The 23,499-nt window shown below is 47.2% G+C and overlaps 2 protein-coding genes, 1 long non-coding RNA gene and 1 pseudogene across 6 annotated transcripts; 1 reads left to right on the top strand and 3 right to left on the bottom strand.

Annotated features, from left to right (window-relative positions):
• Positions 1-4,088: 4,088 nt before the first annotated feature.
• LOC120620086 (zinc finger protein 764-like) lies at positions 4,089-7,526 on the bottom strand. 2 transcript variants are annotated; one of them, XM_039884511.1, is made up of 3 exons: positions 6,912-7,526; positions 6,635-6,748; positions 4,089-5,832 (listed from the first exon to the last, which is right to left on the bottom strand). In XM_039884511.1, the coding sequence occupies exons 1-3, from the start codon at positions 7,105-7,107 to the stop codon at positions 4,916-4,918; spliced, it is 1,227 nt and encodes a 408-aa protein (XP_039740445.1). In that variant the 5' UTR covers positions 7,108-7,526; the 3' UTR covers positions 4,089-4,915. The 2 variants fall into 2 exon arrangements, with proteins under 2 accessions (XP_039740445.1, XP_039740446.1); XM_039884512.1 differs by having other exon boundaries at positions 4,089-5,829; positions 6,912-7,523.
• Positions 7,527-7,554: 28 nt separating this feature from the next.
• On the top strand, positions 7,555-17,975 carry LOC120620088 (uncharacterized). Of its 2 annotated transcripts, none has more exons than XR_005657742.1 (4): positions 7,555-7,768; positions 8,158-8,211; positions 8,300-8,369; positions 17,726-17,975. It is a non-coding gene; the product is annotated as an uncharacterized LOC120620088 (long non-coding RNA). The 2 variants fall into 2 exon arrangements; XR_005657743.1 differs by lacking the exon at positions 17,726-17,975 and adding an exon at positions 11,885-16,284.
• Positions 16,450-19,368, bottom strand: ZNF688 (zinc finger protein 688). Of its 2 annotated transcripts, XM_039884513.1 has the most exons (3): positions 18,390-19,367; positions 17,970-18,083; positions 16,450-17,188 (listed from the first exon to the last, which is right to left on the bottom strand). In XM_039884513.1, exons 1-3 carry the CDS (start codon positions 18,583-18,585, stop codon positions 16,671-16,673), a joined length of 828 nt encoding a protein of 275 aa, XP_039740447.1. In that variant the 5' UTR covers positions 18,586-19,367; the 3' UTR covers positions 16,450-16,670. The 2 variants fall into 2 exon arrangements, with proteins under 2 accessions (XP_039740447.1, XP_039740448.1); XM_039884514.1 differs by lacking the exon at positions 17,970-18,083 and having other exon boundaries at positions 18,390-19,368.
• Positions 19,369-19,832: 464 nt separating this feature from the next.
• Positions 19,833-19,951, bottom strand: LOC120620645 (uncharacterized; annotated as a pseudogene).
• Between the last annotated feature and the right edge of the window lie 3,548 nt (positions 19,952-23,499).

Here is a 23,499-nt window from a genome sequence, read left to right as displayed (position 1 = left end):
AGGCATCTTTCTGATTGGTTGGAGAGTGCGCAACCGGAACCACCTACCCCGTCCGCCAGAAGTGCCGGCGGGAGGAGCGGGAGGGACCTGCCTGGCGTCTGCCCTAGAGCCGGGTCTTTACTTTTAGTACTTTTCCCGCTCCAGTACCCATCGTTATGTTTTATCTTTCTGAAGAATGAAAGCCAAGGGATCTGGGGACAGACACCCTTCCTCCCCTAGTCTTCTCCCACAACTCCGTTTACCAGCACTTTTCCTTCTTCCTACAGGTCTAAAGTGCTGAAGGGGCCAGTCTGGGGATCCTCCCTCAGAGAAGAGGCTGCTTTCTTTTCGATTATTCTGCCTCTCCCCTTCACCTTCCCCAAAGTCTAAATTTAACTCTTTCCCTGGGAACCTTAGTCTCTGGTTACTGGATTTTCTCACAGGGAGGCAAGGATCCTGTGGGAATTTCTTCCAGGTGAGGATGACAGAGTTCAGAAGTGGAAATGGACAGAGAGAGAACCAGCTGCCCGTCAAGGCAGCTAAGAACGCTCCAGCCCTGTATGACTTGGATAGAGGCTTGTAAAGGAAGGGAAACTGAGAAACACTGCCCTAGGTGCTGTTTTGAATCAAGGAAAAAGTGATAACTATATTAATCGGATCCAATTCTTGTCCCTTTTCTGCTCTTGCTGCTGAAGCTAGTTTGGTAGTGTTCCAGACAGCTAAAGAGCCAAATTCTCCTGTGTGAGTGATTTAGGAGCCATGGTTTGTATTTTCTTGCCTTCTCAGGCAAATGATGGGAAGAAACTGGTTAGGAGAAAAAATAGCTTCTTTCGTTCTCCTGAAAAGAGATGAGAACAAAAATTTGGAGAATTCCAAGTAGTAAAAGGCTAGAGAGAATGTTCTCAATAGAGGTTTATAAATAGAATCACAGATATCTTCCTACAAATAAAGTTGGGAGTATTTTTCTGCCACCTAGAGCTTCCAGCTTCAAGCTTCCAGCTTCCAGCTTCATGCCTCTCTCCATCTCAATATCTCTCTGTCCTAAAACCTTTGCTAAGAATGGCTCACATGGTCCACATGAGGCAGCCCACACAGACAGAACACCCTACATATGCATTGATCTTGGGAAGAGTTGGACCTGGGGTACCCACTGGTTATCCTCTAAGCTCTCACACAAGTGAGAGACAAAATCTCATGAGACACTTTTCTATGACTTTCCTATCTGCTTACCCACACACAAGAAAATTCACACAGGAGAAAATTTACACAGGAGAACAGCCATTGCTGCAAAGTAAGTGGCGAAGCTAGCTGCAAGTCTAATATGGTTCATTGCCTGTACTCTTCATTGCATGGGCTACAAAGCCCCATGTGTACCAGAAGTTAGGCCAGGGCTTTAAGCTGCTCTGGCACCATCATTTCCACATGGAAATTCAGTCTCACTAGTGCGTAGAGTAAAAAAAAAAAAAGTGGCTGACTTCCAGGCAGCCTCCTCTAGCACCAGATACATCTATGCAATGGGACTTCAAGAGGCAACCAGCCTCCCACTGCCATTTGCCCCTAGCAGTGAGAGGCTCTAAACACATGGAAACCTCTGATGAGGGTTCCAACTTGACCTAGCACCAACCAATCCAAGGTAGTGGTCCACTGATCTTGTTCTACCAATGTGTGCTGGTGAGGAGGAGCCTTGTGTGTATCCCAAGCTGAGCAGCCACTTTGTCCACATCATCATTCCCTGGTGTGCAGCAATACTGTGGCAGAACTGTTCAGTGTGCAGCCAAGGCTTATGGTCCAGCCAACTTGGCCCACACTGTAGGTAGGGCCCACACTTGAGCAAGCCCTCACAAAGGTTCTCAATGTGAGAGGGGCTCCTGTGTGAACTGCTCCCTCACCTGTATGCAGAATAAAAGCCCAGTTAAGAGGCCTTCTGTCACACTACAAGGGATGCTCCAGTGTATCAAGATTTGAAGTCCCAGGAAGAGACCAGCTACAGCACAGGCCTTTTTGGGAAGAACAAAGGAAATGGGAGTTTTTGTGTACAGTTGGGTCATCTTCTGGCCTGACATTTGGAACAGGCCCTGAGACAAACCTCTACTCTTGTAAATTAAGAGCAGCTAGAAAACAACATTTTATTCAGAGCAGTGGTTCTCTCAAAGTTTAGCAGGCATGATTCCAACCCTGGAGGTTCTAATTCAATAGCTAGGGACAAGGCCCAGGGAGCTGGCTACATTTTAAAGAGATAGCATGTGATTCTTTGGCAGAAGGTCTTACTTTGAAAAATATTGGCCTAGAGCAGGTTTTAGCTTTGGGTCACAAACATCTTTGCACATCCGGTTCCTAGAAAGGTGCATATAACATTCTCCAAAATTTTAGGGGTCTTTAGAATTCAATTCAGTACTTACCCTTATTTGAAATGTTGAACAAGCTAGAGACATGGCCTGACCTCTCACTCTGGCCATATGGATGGGCTCATTGTATATGGTGCAGCCCAGCATTCGTCCTGATGCACCAGTAGAGCCCCAGGAAAACTCTCTTACTGGATTAAATTGCTTCAGTTTCTGAACCTCAAAGACCTGCAGTAGCAGAGAGAAAAGGGAAGGTCTACCTCTGGTGGAAGTATCCATACCACGAAAGAAGGAGCTAAGAATGGAGTGAGGCTGAGGCTTAAGTATTTCATGACACTTGATAATTAATTTAATGGTAGAAAGTTAGGTCACAAACACAGGAAGAAGAGTTAGGTCTCGTGTTTGGGCCCTGAGCAAGCCTTGCAAACTTCAGAGCACTCAGAGAAAGTAGTAATTATGATACCTTTAATTGGCAAGCTGAGGCCAAGGTCCAGATCTGGCTTTGAGTTTGAGCTGAGAACTGATATTACAAGCTGGGCTTTCCCCAGGCAGTGCTGAAGGTTAGTGGAGATGGGTTGTACGCTGGCTTCTCTACGGAAACAAAACCTGGTACAGAGTTAGCTCCTACTGCCAAGGTACTTCTTCTCACAAGATGTCCCATTTTTGACAAGGTGGTACACAAGCCAATCCTCCCAGAAAAGCTTAGGGTAAGGGAAGTCTTGGTGAGCTCAGATTTGAAGATTAGGTTGGAATCAAGTCAGTTCATTCTTCACATGACCAGTATGTTTTCCTCAAATCTTCTACATTTTTTTTACAAGTTTCTCCAGGTTGACAAATCTGGTTTCTTCCTGCCTAAGGTAGGCCAGACATGTGGTTGACTTGGGTAAAGAAGGCAATTACACACAAGCCGGCAGAGGACATAACTCCCGCTATTCTTTGAGGTAAAGGGTCATCTTGACCAGAGGCAGGACAGGGTCTGCCTGTGGCTGGCTGCTTCCATCACCTGGATAAGGCTGGGCTCTGACCACAAAGGAATTAGTAATAGGTGGATAATGGAGTCACACGGTGGTAGGGGAGAGATTCTGGCAGAGCTCGGGAATATAGGTACAGTTCCCTCTGGCTGCTAACCCCAAGTGTTCCTGGCCTAGTTCCCCTTGGTTCATAATGGTAGGTACCAAAAGTGAGTGAAGATCAAGCTTTGCTTTTGTTTGCCCTGAACTCTCATCTTAGGCTGGTTTCTCCCTTGCCTTGATCTGCTATGTGGCCATTTTGTCACTCACTTTGTACTGGTCTGTCCCAAGTCCAGGTCAGTACCTGGGTCCCCTCAAAGGTAGTGAGCAGATACCTCCAAACCCTGGCTGAGACACTGGCAAGAAATTCAGGAATGTTTTGATAAAGACAGCAGTAAACCAAGAACCCAGCCATCTGGAACAGGTTGCTTAGCCTTACCCAGTCTCAGTGTTCCCAACTGCAGAAGGATGGAGCTCAGATCTCTTCCGAGCTGGGTCTAGAGCACTAAGGCCTGAGCCGCAGTGCTCTCCCAGGGAGGTCCGAAGACTGGAGGGTGCTCTCAGGGCCTTCCCCTTCCAAACCAGAACTATCGAGCAGCTGAAAGCGGTGCTGTGGTGCGGCGGAAATGCCACTGGTTCGGGGCAAAAGATTCAGTCCTGACTGGGCTGTTTTTGCCAAGCAAGACGCTCCCTTCCTCAGGCAGTTAAGAGGGTAAAATAAGTTGATAGACAAGACAGTACTTTGGAAACCATAAAATGCAATGTAAGCAAGGTGATATAAAGCCTGCTTTTACTTCTCTCCTGCCACCTTTTCACATATATGCTGTCTTCCTGAATCACTGATTCAGGAAAACTCGAATGCCATAGACCATGGTTTGCAAACTCCAATGGCCACAGAAGTCCAACAGATCACATAAACAAGTGGAAAATACAGATGGAGAAGGCCTGCTTTGCCAGAGACATGGGTGCCAGCTGATGCTGGTCAGGAGTTAACGAGGAGTGGAGGGCATACCGAACTAGAGGGCACAAACGCTGGCTCCATTCGAAGGGGAAGGTTGTCCCCGGCTTCCAACTGTGGTTTTGTGAGAGCTTAGGTCGAGCTGCCAAATCTTTGGATTTTTCAAGGGAAGCCAGAAACCTGGACTTTTGTGTGAAATCTTAACCAATAATTTGTAACATTTTAAAATGCTTGCTAGGCTAATAAATAAAAATACATGGCCATCAGTTATTAACTTATGCAGTAAAACGACAACAGGTAAAACAAGGTTCTCCTCTACCTCAATCCTCTTAACACATCTGAGAAACAGCCTTTTCTTCCCCACAGCTGAGGTCTCCTCGGGGTTATTACCTCAACCCTAACTCAGCAAAGGGGGCTTCCAGGGTCTGGGACAGTACAGAGGGCAGTGTCAGCAGATCAAGCTAGTGAGGGCCTAACATAAGATGGTTTTCACCCCCAAGGTCCAACTCTTGCACAAGGAATTCTGTAAGCCCACTGGAACCACCACTGAGGTTCAGGACTGAGCCCAACTTGGGCCTCAGGCAACGTCTAGATCTTCACCCTTTGTCTTTTCACTTTTGAGGCCATCACCCACACTCTTGGAATATCTCTGGGTAGTGCTGGAAGCCCACAGGTGGGTCGAAGTCCCCTTGGCCAGAGGACAGGGGCACGGGCAACCCACTGGCACCCCAGCCCTTGCGACCTTTGGCACCAGGCCTATGGACCCACTGGTGCTTGGCCATGGCTGACTTCTGGCTGAAACACCTGCCACACTGAGGACAGGGGTAGGGGCGCTCCCCACTGTGGGTACGCCGGTGGGCTGCCATTTCGGAGCTCTGTCGGAAGCAGCGCCCACAGTCTGGGCATGGGTAGGGCTTCTCGCCTGTATGGGTACGCACATGGCGCCGAAGATCTGAGGCATGAGCAAAGGCACGGCCACAGTCCGGGCAGGGGAAGGGTGTCTCGCCACTGTGGACCCGCTGGTGCTGGTAGAGGGCAGAGCTCTGGCTGAAGCAACGACCACAGTCAGCACAGCGATAGGGCTTCTCACCCGTGTGGACCCGTAGGTGGGTGGTGAGGGCAGAGCGCTGGGTGAAAGCCCGGCCACAGTTCAGGCAGCGGTGGGGCCGCTCTCCACGGTGGATGGCCCGATGCTTGCTCAGAGAAGAGGCCTGGCTGAAGCCCTTGCCACAGTCAGGGCAACAGAAGGGCTTCTCGCCCGTGTGGGTGTACAGATGCTCCACCAAGGTGGAGCGCCAGGCAAAACTCTTCCCACACATGTAGCAACCGTGACGCTGGTCTGCCCTGGGGACAGGGGGATGGGCACAGAGTGGGGGGCGACCCCGGCGTGGCACTTTGTACGGCTGCTCCAAACTGTAAGGGAGCCCAGCAGAAGGGGATTTGAGAGCCTTCAGCTCAGGAGGCCATGTGTCCATAGAAAGGATCTTCCCCAGTGCTTCGGCCCCTTCTCTTTGTCTTTTGTCCTCCTTGTTTCTGGAATCTGCTGGGAGATAAGGGGAGAGCTCAGACCCTGGCTTATCCTGGTCATTGAATCCCGCACCCCATATGGTGACAGAGAAGCCTCTTAGGTATAGCCACCTTCTAGACCCATAGCTTCCTCTGGGACTCAGCTTAGTATAGGCAAGGAAGCTAGGAGTAACACCTTTTCCTCAGCTGTAGAGGACAGAAAGAAAAGCAGCAGAGACAGAGTAGGAAGAAACAGTACATTCCATCTCAGGGCTGGGGAAATGGCTGGGGAAGAGACGGATGACATTTTAGCTGGATCATGCAGGGTGAATGGATGCTTAAGGATGCTTCAGGCAGCAGGAACAGCACAGAGACATTAACCTGTCTGGCAAGGACAAGTTCTGAGGAGCTGGGCATTGTGCAACAGGTCGACAGGATGAACTAGAAGAAAACAGTGGAAACCAAGAGAAAGGAGACTGCTAAAAAATATACAACAAAAGGGAAGTAAACTAAAACACAGAAGGTGGCAGAGGAGTTAGATGTAGGAAAACAGGAGAGATGATATGGAGTTCAACGTAACTTAGAGACCAACTAGATTGAGGGGCTCAGATCCACAGCAGTTGGGAGAGGAGTGGCACGTATGCCAGAAACCCGCACCACAGCAGGGCCTGGTCACGCTCACAGGCCCTTTCTAGGCTGGATCCAGAAGTTAGGCAGGACCCAGGCATAATCACCTTAAGCTGGGGAAGCAATTCTGAGAAGAAACTGATGAAAGTAGGAGTTGGTAGAGGGTAGCGGGACGAGGAAGTCCCCATGACGCAGAGTCCCCAATACTTCACCTGTGTCTGCCTCTGTCATACACTCTTCTATCTCCGGATCTCGGGCATCTGGACCCCACAGTTCAGCCTCTTCTTCCACCCAGGAGATGAGGGCGGGCTTGGTGCCTCGGAATCCTGGGGAAGAAGGACATATACCCCACACTGCGGGGAAGCCGCTCCCCCCTCACCCCCGCGGTCCTGGCGTCCCGGGCCTAGGGCCTCCCACTCCTCTTGCAGGGCCCCGAGACTGGGCTGGGTGGACAGGTCTGTGAGCCCAGGCGAGCAATAGGGCTCTCACCGAGCGCGCCCAGGTGGCCGTAGGTCTCCCGCATCACGTCCCGGTACAGAGCCCTCTGCGCCGGCCGCAGACAGCCCCACTCCTCCGGGGAGAAGTACACGGCCACCTCCGCGAAGCTCACGGGCTCGGGTCTGAGCCCCACGAGGGCGGCCCCCTCTGGTACCCGCGCGGGCAGCGGAGCCGGAGGCGGCGCCATGGGAAGCGCCAGCCCCGGCGACAGGCCAAAGCCGCGCCTGGCTTCGCGGGGCCTCGCGTGGTCGAGAGCGCCTGCCCCGCCAGCCCGAGGGGCGGAGCGCGGTCAAGAAGACCCGGGGCGCAGGAGGCAGCCTCTTCAGGGACCACGCGGATGACTAAAAGCGAAGAGTTGGTGGCCGTGGGTACACACAGAATCAGGACTGGAGAGCGCCTTCCTAAGAAATGGCGGCAACGCGGCCTCACGAACTTGGCTCCTACGCAGTTGTGCCCAGATGACTCCACCTCAGGGTCTCCGGGTTGCTCGGCTGCCCAAATGGCCGCGATGGCTACCAGTGCGGAAGCAGGCACCCCACCACGCCTGAGAGAGCCAGCGGCCCGGGAAGTAGCGGGCCACGAAGTCCCCGTTCGGTCCCCGGCCCGCCCCCCGCGCTGGGAGGCGCGGCCTCAGTCCCGCCCGCGGGCGGAGGCCCCACCCAGCGCGGCGCGAGGTCAGCGTCTGGTTACCGCGGTTCCAGCCCTGACCCGCCGGCTCCGCTTTTGGGAATAAGGACGTTTTTTTTGTGGCTACGCCATTTATAATTGGGCTTCGGCCCATCACTGGGTGACCGCGTCTGGCTGAAGTACCTCCCACAGTGGGGTCAGGAGTAGGATCTCTTGCCTATGTGAGTCAGCTGGAAGCACGAGAGGTTACCTGCTGTAGTGGAAGCAGGTGCCGCAGTAGCTGCAGGCAAAGGGTCCTTCTCCAGCGAGTGCACTGGGCCAGGTTAGAGGTGATGGCAAAGCACGACTGCACTTGGGGCAGGAACGAGGGTATCGCATGAGTGCCACGTGTTGAGGTTGGGTGCAGATGGGGCGGTGAGTGGGTGGGAAAGTCCTGGTTACAGGGAGCCCTGGCTACAGGCACATAGACTAGATCAGTGTTTCTGATCTCAGGGGTTCATAACAACTCCCAAATAGACTTTTTCTCCTGGTCCTTTCCAAATATATTGTTTTTCTGAGTGGCTGTTGTGAAACACAGCAGATTCAAAACTTGCCCTGTTAATTCTCCAAGGTCTACTCATGTTCAGGTGACAGAATCAACTTTCACAGTGGCAGAAGCATTCAGGTAGGTACCTAGCCCCTGGAAGCAGCCCCTAGACTGTGTTCACCAATTGAGGGGCTGATGAATCAGGGATATTTTCCACCAATCTCAGGACCAACCAGAGGAGATACCCACAACCAGAGGAGCAGCTGTTATAGAGTCCAGGACCTGGAGACAGAAAGGTGAGTTGCCTCCATCCTGAATTTGAATTCATACACTGCTATTGATCTAGAGTTTGGATATCTCATGCAGTGTGACCTGATCATGGGACCACTGGGTATCTTAAAGTAAATTAAGTGAGAAAGAGAAGGCCAAGATTTCAGTCTCCACTACGTGTCATAAATTCAGGTCAGCAAAAAAATTAGGAACAACTAGAGAATGTTTCTTGCTCAGCAGAACATTTTCCCTTCAAGCTGGAACTGAGACATTGCCCCCACTTCTTATCTTTCTGTCTTTCTTAGTCTTCCTCCCTACTGATGATCCTGAACATCTGTACTCCACAACTGGGTTTCCTATTCCACCTGGGAAATGAGGGCTGGTTTGGGATCTGGGAATCCTGGGGAAGAACCCTAACCACTCAAGAAACCTTTCTTAAGACTACATATGTATTCATTTAAAGAAAACCTATCAGGCACCTCTTGGTGCCAGGCACTGTTCTAAATGTTCTATTGTTAGAGACATTGGTGACCCAAGATAAAGTTACTGCTTTAAGTTTACACTAAGCTCTAAATTTACACTAAGGGAGAGAGATACCAGGTATGAGCTCTGCTGGCACAGGTGTGGAGACCTTTAGGCAGACTATACTCAGGGCTATAGAGATAGACACAGAGCCTCGATTCTGAGGAGACTCCAGCATGGGGCAAAAGAGCTCCAGGATTATCTTGGAGACAGAACTTGAGAAGAGCATTGAAGGATGTTATATTTGGAAGTTTAGTGTATACAGAACAGAATAGCAAGAGCAAAGCCTTAAAGCTCCTTAAACTAGAGGTGTACAAAAACCCAAGATTCTATTTGGCTGGAACTAAATGAGATTGCTTGCCTAGAGGGAAAGACGGTTTGAATTAGAGGTTAGCATGCCATGGGCCTTCGCATTGTGGCACAGGTTCTGAAGTTTTTGCAGGAAGTCCTGGAGAGCCACAGGAGTCTGGCATAGGACTCTCAGTTATGAATTTCAGTTAGGTTGATCTGGTGGGGAATCATAGAAAAGAGTCACCTGAGGCAGGAGCGGAATGAGTCAGGCACACTGCATGGTCCATCTCATCCACCCCTTCCCTTTTACAGAGATCAGGGACAACCAGACCTCGAGGAGCATGCCCAGGTGGTTGTAGGTCTCCCCCATCATGTCCCTGTCCATTGCCCTCTGCACCAGCCACAGACACCCCCTGCTCTTTGAGGAAGAAATACAGTAGCAATGTAAAAAACATCCAAACCTGTAGATAAATTTTATAGGAGTTTGAGCCAAACTGACATATGCCAGGAGCAAGATTTCAAATGCTCTGGAGAATAATACACGTTTGCAATTTCTTTTATGCATTTGACATTAAGAAGGAGACAAGGAAGACTGGAGAAAACAAAGTGGAGATTGGATTACAGGATAGTTAATAAGATTATGTGCTCTCTTGAGGGTTAACACCCCCTCATTAATAGGCTACTTGACCTTGGGTAAACAACTAGCCTTAGTTTCCTCCTCTGTGAAATAACCGAACTCTAAGGCACTGAGAGGCATTTGGCCCAATGTCCTCAGTTAAAGAGCTAGTAAATGTGTGGAAATACCACAGATGGAGATAGACACATACATAGTACATAGATAACCTCTGAAGGGATATTTAAGAAACTGTTAGGAATAGGGTGGGAGGAGGCTTCACGGAATATTATTCTGAATCGAGGGGAATTACTTCTGGTATTTCAAAAGTGTATTAACCTAGATGCACAAGAACAATAGCCAGGGCTGGCTTAAAACCTTTCATTAAAGAAGTTATAGGCCTAGGGCATGACCACCTGTCATGACCTGCCCAATTAAGAATTTATGATCAACTCACCCTGTGAGGTTACTTTCCATAGAACTCCTTTTTCCGTCTAGGAAGCTCAAAGCACGCTATAGTCCCCACCCCACCACCCCACCACACCTCCCGGCTTTCTCCAACACCTTCCTGGAGAAGCTGGGAGCGGGTCTCCAGACCAAACCTATCCCATATCCCCCCACTACTGCCAAGGAGAAACGTTGGAAATTCGGCCTCAAGGGGCTGGGGGCGGGCGGGTTTAACCTACCGGAAGTAGTTTTGAGTGGGGCCACTCTAGGACTCCAGAACCCGCAGGTTCCAAGAACTCAGTGGTCCCAGGACCAAGAAAATGAAGGCCTCATCAAAAAAGATGGTGGTACTCTAGCGTCTTTCAAGTTTAGAGAAAGACATTTAACAGCTTCAATGTCAGTCTGGTGTTGATGACCTCGTTTATTAACCCCCTCAAATTTCGACTTTTGCTGTTCTGAAAGCTGCTTTGAGAGCGCCCCTTGCCCGTAGTTAAGATGGCCACAGCCACTTCAGCGTCAGATGTTGGGCTGGTGAAAGGTGAGGCTGGGTGCGTGGGCGACGGAGGTGGGAGGGGTTGGGCAAAAGGGGAGATAAGGTCAGGAGGCCTCTCGCCTGATGTTCCCTTCTCAATCCATGCAACAAGACCCACTTAGTGACCGTTATTTAAGAAAAAATACTTTTTGGCAAATTAGTTTACTTCTCAATTTCTTTTTTCATTTACAAGTTACAGAATAATATTCTGTGAAGCCTCCTCCCACCCTATTCCTAACGGTTTCTTAAATATCCCTCCAAAGATTGTTTATCTATGTACTATGTATGTGTCTATCTCCATCTGTGGTATTTCCACACATTTACTAGCTCTTTAACTGAGGACATTGGGCCAAATGCCTCTCAGTGCCTTAGAGTTCAGTTATTTCACAGAAGAGGAAGCTAAGTCCGAGTTGTTACCCAAGGCAGGCAGCCTATTAATGACACTCAGTCTTCAGACTCCTAAATTTGAGACATTTCCACTCCTTCCTGCTGCCTACTCCAGGCCGGATCCAGAAAAGCAACATGAATACTTTGAATTTACTGACCCCTGCTAACCTTGTGAAAACGAACTGAAGTCTCAACTTACTAAGTTGTAATTGTATAAAAAATTGGATGACAGGGCTGGTTGTTGTAATGTTCCATTTAAATGTGCCTCCCGATTTCCCGATTCCAAGCTCTCCTAACAGAACAGAATATGCAAAGCTGTTCTTGGTTCTGTGATGTGACTAAGACATGAATAACCTTTGCTTACCTTGACCGATCACTTACTATATGCCAGATTCTGTTCTAAGTGCTTTTGCCTGTTCACTCATTTAACCCTCACAACACTTAAGAGATAAATGCTCTTCTGAATCATGAGGCTGAGGCACAGAGGGATGACTTTGCCTTAAGCCTCATAGCTAGTAAATGGGGAAGGCAGTATTCAAACCCAAGCAATCTTGAAAAGGCACGATTGAGACCCCTGTAGTAGAGGCCTCACAACATCCCAGGCTTCACTTTTTCTTTCCTCATAGCTTAACAATAGATTGTCCTCAGAGGCTTGATCCAGAGCTTGAAATGTCCCTTGCCATAGAAAATTGCCCTGAAACTTATGATTAATGCCTTTCTGCTTATTGATCACAATCCTTCTGGTTTAGCATTCTTTCCAGACTACTCCCATCTTTGTTCCTGAGTTGCTAATGCCACTAGAGAACCACATTGCCAGAGAAATGGCTCCGTGAGGCAAAACAGACCCCCTGGAACCATCACATACCTCTTGGAATAATGCCCAGATTTTTCCTTAAATACCCAGGACTGAGAAACCAAGGCAGTTTCAAAGGTGTTAACCTGCTGCCTTCTCAGATCACAGGTGCTCTGACAATAAACGCCTCTTCTAAATATCCCAAATCCTGTATGAGTCTATTGGTGGGGTGGCACAGGCAGCATGAGCCCTGGACTCAGTTGCCCTCCAGTTTCAGTCTGACTCCAGAACCCATGCTATATTGCCTCAAATTATTGAAGGTACAATCTCAGCAACCAAAGAGGTGAGATTTTAGGCCAGGTTACCAAGATACAGTTGTAATATGGGGTAGTGCAAGAAGAGACCTAGGAGGTCAGAAGAGCTGCTCTGGGCACACATACAATTCCGTACTGTCATATAAATGTAAAGAGAAAAAATTAAAATAACGAGCTATAATATGACAAATACTGAAAAATAAATAAGAGTGTCATGTCATGGGGAAAAAAAATATGTCATGATTCAGTGTTGGGGAGATATGTGAAATTGCCCTGAAGAAAGGGTGACAGGCTTCACAAAAGATACCCTCTAACATCTCTCAGCGTAGGCTCCTCTTGCTCAGACCTTTGCTGACTTAGGCCTGGGGTCTCCTAGCTGGTCTCTGGGCTTTCAGCCTTTTGCCTTTCCCATTCATCCAGCACTGCATCCTGGTGTAGTGAAAACAGCAAGAGTACCAACTGAGAATTTGGAAGGTTTGGGTCCAGGCTTACTCCTGCCACTAACTCAACTGTGTGATCTTAAGTAAGGCCCTTCCCCTTTCGAGCCTTAGCCTTTCTCAGAGCCTGTTCTGTGGAACAATATTCCCATGTGACGCTTTGTGGAAAAAGCTTTCTTCCCCATGTCCTTCGGAGAGACCCCTCAACAATGAAACCTATTCCAACCTTTGCTTCCCAAACCCTGCTTAAAACATTGAACCAGACAGCTCTAAGAGCTCCCTTCTAGCTCTAAAATGCTATAGTCCACCCTGTCATCGCCCTCAGGGCCACCCCAGGAACTGGGCTTCTCTGTCCTCCTCATTCAGCCAAAAACTTTATCATTGTCTGGGCTTCTTTGATGCTCTCAGCCACATGCAGCCCACAGACAGGCTCTGTCCATTCATCTTCCCGTGTTTACCTCCAGTCCTGCAGCTCTACATCTCCTCTCTACTTGCCCACTGCAGCCCATTCTCAGAGTAGTCACAGTGGGTTTTTAAAATGCAAAGCAGATCACCTTGATACTCTGTTTAATCCTCCCCGCCCCCCAGTGGTTTATATGAGGTACCTAGAATAGTCAAATTCATAGAGACACATATAGAATGGTGGTAGCCAGGGGCTGAGGAAAAGAGGCATAGGGCTTTATTGTCTAATGGATACAAAGTTTCAGTTTGGGAAGATGAAAGAGTTCTGAAGATGGGTGGTGGCAATGGTTACACAACAATGTGGATGTACTTAATGCCACTAAACTGTACATTTACAATGGTAAATTTCGTTATGGATATCATACCACAAAACAAAAACAACCCAGTGACTTCCCAATATATTTAGAATCAAATCTAAACTTTGCATCATGACAAGCCAGAGCACTATGACCTGTACCCTTCCTCCATCTCCAAGCTCATCTGTAAATCTTTTCCTCAGTTCCTCAATCCAGCCACCCGTGTACTTTCTGTACCTCACCCAAACTCATCCTACCTCAGAGCATGGCACTTGCTGTTTCCTGTTTGGAAACCCCTCTACTCATCTCCCAAACCACCCCCCCAGCCTCTGATACTCTGCCCTGCCCCACTTGCACATCCTGTGAGGCCAACCCATTTTCCCTTGGCTATTCTCACCATTTGGAACTTAGCTCAAGTTCTCCTCCTCACCAAGCCCCACATAGGTATTCATCTGCAACAGGCACTTGCAGTACATCTTCTGTTTTGGTTCCTTTGTAGTGCTTATTATTTGCAATATGGTACCTTGTCTTATTTATATATTGGCTTATCACTTGTCTCCCCACCCTACTCAAATGTAAGTTTCAAGAGGATTCCTATGTCTGTTTTCCCAGTTATATTCTGGCACACAGAATAGTATGTAGTACATGGTAAATGCTTACTAGATATGTTAAATTGATAAACAAGAAAGAATGAGCAGACAGCACTCACCCTGTGCCCCATGCTGACCTGGGCAACGCTGCACTTAACACACTGTGCCTGATTCTGTTCCCCTCTCCTTGGTGGTACCTCTTCTCTCCAGCTCCACCTTCTCTTTGACTCACCCTTCTTCAGTATGGTTACCCCTTGGCCTGCACACCCTCCCAATCCCAATTGCCCCTTGCCCAGGTGTTGTGCTCCCTTGCTTCAGCTCTCCATGCTTGAAATCTCTGGGACTTACTTGTTCACAGCTCATATTGTCAGTCACTGAGCCATGCAGATTCTATTGCAAAAGCCTCTCGTGTGTGTATCTTTCTTCCCAATTCCAAGGTCAGGAAACAAAAACAACTGCAAGAAAAGTCTTGCTCTTTAGCTTGGTCCCAGCTCTTGATCACCTCTATCCAGGATCAGATGCCCATCAGGTCTCTAATATCCAGTCTCCTCCCACAAGTCGCACAAAGACATATTCTGATATGTCAAATATGTTCCTGTCAAACAGCCCTGCTCCTGCTTAAGAACTTTCTATGGTTCCCCAATGCCTACATGGTAAACCTTAAGCTCCTCCACTGGAATCTGTGGCCTTTCCGGATTGGCAACCACCTCTCTGCTGCATCTGTCTTCCATTATTCATTACTTGTTTTTTTCTGTTTCAGTCAATTAGAACTGCTGACCCTTCCTCAAACATGCCTATCCTGGTTAAAATCTTTCTTATCCTTCAAGGCCAATTAGAAGCACTTCCTCCAGGAAAACTTCCTTCAGAAGACCTGCCCAGGTCTCTTCTTGGTCCTCCTCACATACTATTTTGTATTGTATTAGAATAATAACAATAACCAATGCTTATTAAATACTAATGTACAAGACACTCTTCTATATTATCTCATTTAATCCTTACATCAATCTTATGAGGTAGTTGCTGTTATTATACAGGTTTTATAGGTTAAGAAACAAAGGCACAGAGAGGTAACTTGGGGTAAGTGACTTGCCCAAGATTACACAGCTAAAAAGCAAGTAAATCAAGATCTGAACCCAAACAGTCTGACTCCAGAGCCCATGCTCTCAATCTCTACTCCATACTGTCCAATTTTTATCCTTTCTATAAAACAAGGCTTCTTTGCTGCTCCCTTTGCCTGAAAATCTCCCCACACATCAATTCCTTCCCAGTGCTATGGGAGGCACAACCACCTCCTTCTCCAAGCTGCATTTTCTGGTATATCACCAACCAGGATGGGTTAGGTGGTGCTTCTGGACATCCTTCATCACAGCCCCAATCACTCTCTACTGAGTCAGCGTGTTCCTGGAGCCCAGCAAAGAGGCCTCAGATGGTGTTTGCTGAATAAAATGAATGGGGTCAGCCTTCTTCAGTTGGGAATTCCCTTATTGCCTAGCAGTCTTTCCAACAAGTCATTGAATGCTGATTGTACTTTCTAAGTAAAAGGTCACTGGCTTTGGTGAGGCTCTCAGTTTCCTGCTGAGACTCCCCCAGACAGGGTTGAGCCCCGCATCCTGAGGAGCCACCCCTAGCACCAAGGGGAGACCTCTATCTAGCTAGAAACTAAGGACCACAAAACCTGTTCTGCAGTTGCTGTTGTTTGCTCTCTGGCTGGCTCCCTGTCCAAATCTCAGTTCTTACCTCACCCTCGCCTGAGCCCCTGACCCATGTTCTCTCCAGATCTGAGTGCTCAGAGGAAGTGGTAGAAATACCTGGGCTCTGTGTCAGTTTCCAGCTTTGTTGCCTTAAAGCAATGAAACTTTGAGACAAATCACTTCCTCTCTCTGAGCCTCAGTTTAATCATCTGTAAAACATGGCTAGTGGGGCTATTGCTATCCAGGCCCTGCATCCTTAGCAGGCTTCTTTAAACTTTCTGAGGTGTAAAATGTCAATAATTCACTTTTGACAGATGTTTATTGCACATTTACTATCATACATACTATTGTGTTAAAATTTCAGTCTCACAGTAACTCTTTCCTTTGAGGTAGATATTAGTAATCCACATTTTACAAATAAAATAGTGAGGCTTGGGGAGGGCCTGTGATACCAGCTATGCCTTGGGACAAGCTGCAGAGACCAGCTCTGTGCTGGGGCTTCTGTACTCTTTGCGCCCACTTCACTTCCCGGGCTGCCTTCTGATGTCAGTTAGCCAGGGCTTACCCATGCCCTCCATCTGGGCCTGCTCCCCAGCTGTAGTCCCCCTCAGCATTTATCTCTCAGGTAGATAAGCAGCAAGATGGTGTTTTCTGAGGCAGTGAAAAGATCCTGCTTGCCCCTGCTAGTGAGATAGCATTTTTGATAAAAGTCCAGTGTCTCACTCTCTTCATTTTTTTTTTTTTTCCAAAAAGACTGGAGAGAGAGCTGTCAAGTTTAATCTACTTGAATCTTTACAGGCACTTTCCTTTTTACAAGTTTGGAAACTTGAGAGATATCTGAGGGAAGCCTAATTGATGAATTTCTATTCTCAGGTCCCTGACTTAGGAGCCCCACTCAGGGCCCAGTCAGTCCTTAGGTAAGGTCAGGCTCAACTCCGCTTCTGGGAGTCGCTCACCCACACTCCTCAAATATGTCCGGGTAGTGCCGGAACAGCACGGGTGGGTCCCGGTCACCCCTGACTGGGGCCCGAGGTACAGCCCGGATCCCAGGCCTCCGACCCCGCCGCCCCCCAGAGCAGGAGCGGTGGATCCACTGGTGCGCTTCCACTGCAAACTTCCTCTTGAAGCGCATGCCACACTCAGGACAGGGGAAGGGTCGCTCCCCCGAGTGCATGCGCCGGTGGCTAATCAGCAGCGATGGGTAGGTGAAGCGGCGGCCACAGTCTGCACACACGTGGCGCCGCTGGCTGGCCTGAGCGTCCACGCTGGGCACCGGGACCTGGGGCCGCGTACCCATGTTCTGGTCCCAGGCAGCTTTTGTGAGTGGCTGTGCTCTTGCCGAAGTCTTGATGGCTGAGTCAGGGTTGCGTTTAACCAGCCCTTCTGGCTTCTCCATCCCAGGAGTCTTTCTGGGTCCCTTGGCTCCTGGTCCTTCTTCAGGTTCCTCTTCCTTTTTGTTTGGGTCAACTCCTGGGAATAGGAATTAAATTACATTTTAAAACACATTTGCTTAGACCGTCTCATGTTATGGGGTGCTTTTACTTAAAGTGCCAGAAAAGTATTGCCTAATGATTAACACGCAGGCTTTAAAGGACGGTAAATAGAGTTCAAATCTCTTAAGAGTGAATTATCTGGGCCTCCGTTCCTCATGTATCAAATGGGAATCAATGGTTTCTTTTCGGGGTTATTGGGAGGATTAAATGAGTACAAGCACGTTAAGCACTTAGCAAATGCTCAAAAAGCAGTAGCTATTATTATTATGTTTTCTTGATTTTTTTTTTTAAGGTAAGGACATTTACAGATGAGGAATCCTATTTGTGCTGGAAATCACTCTGCTGGGGGGCGGGGCTGAGGGGAGAAGAGCCGAGTTGTCCATTACTGGGCATTTTGTCATGTACTAGTTTGCTTTGTTTCAGGAATGAGAAAGGTGGATCTGAAGCCACTTCCATTCTTAGGGAGTTTTAGTTGTTTCTGAAAAAGGAAAATGCATGGTGCTTTCTACCACAGGGACCTGGAAACCTGAGTCTTGGACCTGGGCTCCTGATTCTCCTACTCTGGTCTCAACATGATGACTGTCCCAAGTTCTGAAAACTGTACCAGGTCTGCCTTCTTTCCTCCTCTATTATCCAACATCGGGTGGCTCTTTCATTCCTCTAGGGATGCTGGGAGTGGAATCTGAAAGAAAACATTGCTAGACAGGAAGCCCTGGAGCCAGGTCACCAGGTCGGGGAGGCTTGGGACAATCCCTCACCTCTCACAGCTCCTCCCACGCTTTCCCCCTCCTCAGGATCCTGGGCGGCGGGGCTCCAAGCCTCACTCTCCTGTTCCATCCAAGAGATGAGGGCTGGTTTGGGGCCTGGGAATCCTGGGAGAGAACAGGGATCACAGTGCTAGCCTGAGAGGCTGCCCTGGGAAGATGGCATCCCCCTGCCAGGGTGAGGGCACTTCTCAGAACTTATGCTCTTAACTGAACAGTCTCAGTGCTCCTGCCTGAAGGAAGCGGATGCAGGATGGAAGGATTCCCAAGGGGGTACCTGAAGCCCTGGGAATAGGAGATAGCTGGTGCTGTTGGTGGAATAAAGATTAGGGCTCACAATATTCTGGGTCCCTCTATATCATCTCGTCTGTGAACCCCAGTGAAAAAAGAGGGCTGTTCTGACCCGGGCCTCACCAAGCTCGCCAAAGTGGCCGTAAGTCTCCCGCATCACGTCCCGGTACAGAGCCCTCTGCGCTGGCCACAGGTATCCCCACTCATCCAAGGAGAAGTACACGGCCACCTCCGCGAAGCTCACGTCCCCGGGCTTTTTGCAAGCAGGTCGGGTCTCCTCGGCTGTCAGTGCCAGAAGCGGGGCTGGGGGCGGCGCCATGGGGCCTCCCAACCCCGAGCAGAGGCTGCCTGGCCCCGGGGCCACCGCCTCCCCGCCCCGGGCTCAGCTTTCGTCGTCCGCAGTAAGGGCTCCCCGGCCGCAGCCCCTCCCAGCCTTGGCATCCGAACGCAGCCGAGGGGACCGAGGTAGCAGGGACTGGTTGCTAGAGGTTCAGGGATTCTGATGAGGAGAAACCAACCCCCTCGGCGTTTATTCGCTTCTTGGCAGCTTGGCCATGGACACCCGGGTTGAGAGACCCGGAAGGTGCCTTCAGAAAATATGGCGACATCCTGGCTTCAGTTGTCACTGACTGCTCTTAAGGGCGCCATCTCTCGATTATATCAAACATGGCGCCCGCGTGGCTTCTCTGGTCTCATTGTCCACTTGCCCTCAAATGATATGGCTGCTGCAGGTGGGTTTTTAGGTGGGGAGAGGGAACGGAGGGGAGATCAAGGGGGAGACTTCTTGCCTTCAAGAAAAATGGACAGGCTGGCGGCTTCCAGCGCCGCCTTCGCCCTCGCGGCACAGTGGCGGGTGATCCGCTCCGAACGCGGGGAGCGGCTGCGCCGCGAGGCCGGGAACTGGCAGGCCGTTGGAAAACGCGCCCAGGACCTCAAGTCTCTGCCGCTGGCTCTGGAAGCGATCGAAGACCTTGTCATTTGTGGAACCTACGATTTTGTCCCCGACGGTCTTCCCTCCTGGCCTCCTGACAGTGGAATCCGGAACCCAGTCCCAGCCCCCGCGGGAAGGCGCACATGCAGTGGATAAACTCTGGGGACTGCCCACGTAGGCGTTCCCAGCCGGGACCTCAGCTGCGGAGCCCGCCCGACTCCTTGCTCCGCTAACTCAGTCTCCCGACTGGAACCACGGGCGAAGTGATGTGTTTGGTTAGGTTGGAATGGGGAAATTTTTAATTACATTTTAGCTTTTTTCCAAATGAGTTAATGTATATGGCTTTTTAAAAGTGGTACAAAAAGTTTCTAATGAGAAAAAAAAGCAGTCCCCTGTAACCTTTCCCCCTGTTCCCTAGAGGCACCTACTTTTAACTATTTTTATTAATTGGAATATTGTACATACAGTAAAATGCACAGATCTTGTGTGAAATTCGCTGTTTTGACAAATGTATACAACTGTATTAACCGTCACCCCAAACAAGATATAGGACATTGATGTCACCCCTGAATGTTTCCTTGTGCACATTTTCCAGTCAAGACACAGTTGTTGTTTTTTTTTTTTCTTTTTTTCTATGCCTACAGCACCTGGTATTCCTAGGTGGTCTCCCATCCAAGTACTAACCACGCCCGACCTTGCTTAGCTTCCAAGATCAGACAGCATCCGGAGTGTTCAGGGTGGCATGGCTGTAGACCACAATTTTTTATTGTGGTAAAATACACATCACATAAACCGTTACACATCGGGCACTTGAAACTGCACAATTCAGTGGCATTTAGTACATCACTACTTTCATCACCCCTAAAGGAAACCCCCTACCCATCCATCCGCCACTCTCCTGCAGCCCATGGCAATCAATCTGCTTTCTGTCTCTACGGATTTGTTTTTTCTGGGGATTTGCTTTTTCTGGAGGTTTCATATAAATGGAATCATACACTATGTGTCTGGCTTCTGTCATAAGTGTAATGTTTTCAAGGTTTATCCATGTTGTAGCATATGTCCCTACTTCATTCCTTTTTATGGCTGAACAACATTCCATTGTATAGATTTACCACATTTTGTTTATCCGTCAGTTGATGGAGATAGACATTTGGATTGTTTCCATCTTTTGTCTAGTGCTGCTTTGAACGTTCATGTACAACTTTTTTTTTTAATAGCTTTGAGATATAATTCACTCACTATATCATTCACCTATTTAAAGTATATAGTTCAATGGTTTTGGTATGATACATTATTATTTCCATGTTTTCATTACCACAAAAGGAAACCCATTAAGCAGTCACTCCTCATTCCCTGTTCCCCCAACCCCTAGTAATTGCTAATTTTTGTCTCTATGAATCTACCTATTCTAGATACCTCATATAAATGGAATCATAGTTTTTGTCCTTTTGTGTGTGGTTTATTTCTCTTAATGGTGTTTTCATTATTTGTCCATGTTGTAGTAAGTATCAGCACTTCATTCCTTTTTTAAAAAAAATCATGGTAAAATTTGTGTTATGGTAATACATAACATAACCGTTACCATTTTAACCATTTTTAACTGTACAATTCAGTGGAATTAAGTACGTTTACATTGTTGTGCAACCATCACCACCATCTGTCTCCAGAATTTTTTATCTTCGCAAACTGAATACACTTTTAACTTTTAACTCAGCCTTTTCTTCTGGAGCTGTCATTAAATAAATACACTTTTACTGCTGTTTTTTGATATACTCATTTTAGATATTATTTATGGGCATCCTGGTATGATATTTGCTTAGTTTGTAGCTCCATTCCCGTTGCCTCTTTCCCTAACATTCATAACACAATAAATTATTGTAAATAATATTTCCTATATATTCTATATTTCCTTTCCTATCAACTGTTCACTTTTCTTGAATTTTCTTTCTTTTCTCCTTGAATTATTTGCCTTTTCTGTTTCTTGAAGTTTCAAATTACCAAGGATGGCATCAAATCTCAAAACTCCATTTTTTTTCCTGAGAAACCTCCCTCCTCGAGCCCTCAGTCTTTTCTCTCCAAACTGGAGTGGGCCTCAGCTGTTACTCAGAGTCTTCCCTTCCTGCTCTCCTGGGTTGTATCTTCTGCTTCCTAGACTCTACATCTTCCTGTTCTTTTATTCAAGGTGGGTCATCTTAATGGATTGTGGCATTGGACTATAGGTACTAGCTGTCTTCATTCTCATGTTTGGAATATTTCTGTAATAAGGAAGGATGCCAGACAGTATTCGCTCAACATGTGGCTGGTCACTGGAGGTAACAAACAAGACCTACGAGGTCTCTGTTGGCAGCAGCCCCCAGTCTGGTCCTGGAATCACTCCTTGTTTGGTTCTCCTGCCTGCACTAGCACACAAGCTGAGTCTCCTCTTTGTGTTCAGAAATGTTCTTTGCTCATCAAGCTAGTGCCTTTTCGGTATTTATATTTTCTGGCTCTATTGCTGTGTTTTACCTGGAATACTTTCTGACTTTTAGTGTGACTTCTGATTTCACCTATACAATTGTATGCTTATTTTATAACTTTAATTTTGAGTTCTGGAGGTGCCTCACTGCTCTCTTTGCAGTGAATAGTGTAGAAATGGAATAAGGAAAAATATATCCTTAGACATGAGCCTCCTTTTAAAGAGAATCAACTTTACCTAAAGAGAAACTATAAAATATTTCACCTGGACCAAAAAATACTTTTTTTTATTCAGGTACTAAGTTGTAAATTGATTCTCTTTGCACTAGGGATGGAGAATCCTTAAGAAGATAGATCTAAAGGACAAACTTGGCTATTAACTAGTCAGATTTAAACAAACTTTCAAGACTAAAACTGTTCCATCATAAGTGGCTGCTGTCATGTTGTTTTCCTGCCAATCATTATAAAAATATAAAGATGCTCTTCTTGCTTTCAAATTGTTTTATTGCCCACCAAATTGTAAATGTTTGTTCAAGAATCTTGAACAGGTAATTATGAAAAGTTATAAAATGTACAGGAGATAATTTTGGTTCATAAATTTTACTCATCAATAATAGGGTGTATCTGAACTTTAAAGGAGAGCTAAAGTTTCTTACATAAAGTTCAGCCTTACTTTGAAGTGTTTAGGGGTGATCTCTGCAACTTACTCTAAAATACATTAAATAAGATGGGTAAATGAGTAGAAAGGACAGGCTGACATGTGATAAAGTAAATAAAGCAAAATTAAAGAATCTAGGTTAATTGCATAACCTAAGTGATGGACATGAGTGTTTACCATAAAATTCTTTCAACTCTTGAATCTTTTAAAAATTTTATAATAAAATGTTGGGGGGCAGCTCTATTTGTTCTTTAAACTAAAAAGACATGCTAGATGACTTCACATTTTATCTCAGTCAGTCCTACGATGGTGACATTAGCTCCATTTTACAAGTGAGACAACTAAGGCTCAGCAATGTTGAATAATATGCTTAAAGGCACCCAGCTAGTGGGAACTGAGCTGAACCTGGAATCTAGGTCTACCAATTTAGGAGAGGCTATGTGATGAAGTAGAAATAACATCCACTTCCCATTAATAATCATCTTTGGAACTCAAAGGTTCGGAGGAGCCGTCTTTTGTTCAAGAATATTTGAGCACCCAGCACTATTCCTGGCACGCAGACATACTTAGTCCTACCCACCTCCTTGCTTATTCCTTCAATAGTTTCTTGTTCTACAGTAGGGCTAACAGATCTAAATGGGTCAGAAAGACCTCTCAATTGTTGACACATATAAGCATTACAGAAAAAAATTAGACTAAAGATATTATGCCTTGACTTTTCAACTCTAATTACAAGTATTTTACTCTTTCTTTAAAAACAAAAACAAAAACAAAAAACAAACAAACAAAAAAACACCCAACATTATATTTCCAGCTGCTGTGGTCCATGAATACATCTTTATTCAAAAGATGTCAAACCCAGGGTACATGCAGATATCTGTAGAAGAAAAAAACATTGTATTCATAAAAGTTTTGGGGGAAAAAAACCTTTAAATTTATTAAGTTTGATATTTCTGTGTACTGTGTGCAGAGTGAGCACGGGGCAGGAGACTGCCCCACCTGAAGGCTTTGTCCTCTCCATGACCACCTCTAGTTCTTCAAGATCAAAGAGTGCCAAAAATGGCTTGATAACACGTGTGTCTCCTTGCCAGATGTTTCACCTGCACTGACTGAAATACAATCCTTGGATGAGCTTCCCCCAGTGGAGACAGGCCCAAAGTGTACCTCTATTCCAGAGTTGGTACTAGCTC

Source organism: Pteropus medius, unplaced genomic scaffold (genome assembly GCF_902729225.1).
Source record: "Pteropus medius unplaced genomic scaffold, Ma_sr-lr_union100, whole genome shotgun sequence".
Classification (NCBI taxonomy): Eukaryota; Metazoa; Chordata; class Mammalia; order Chiroptera; family Pteropodidae; genus Pteropus; species Pteropus medius.
Note: the sequence above shows the minus strand (reverse complement) of the source record. Positions and strands in the feature narration are given on the sequence as shown.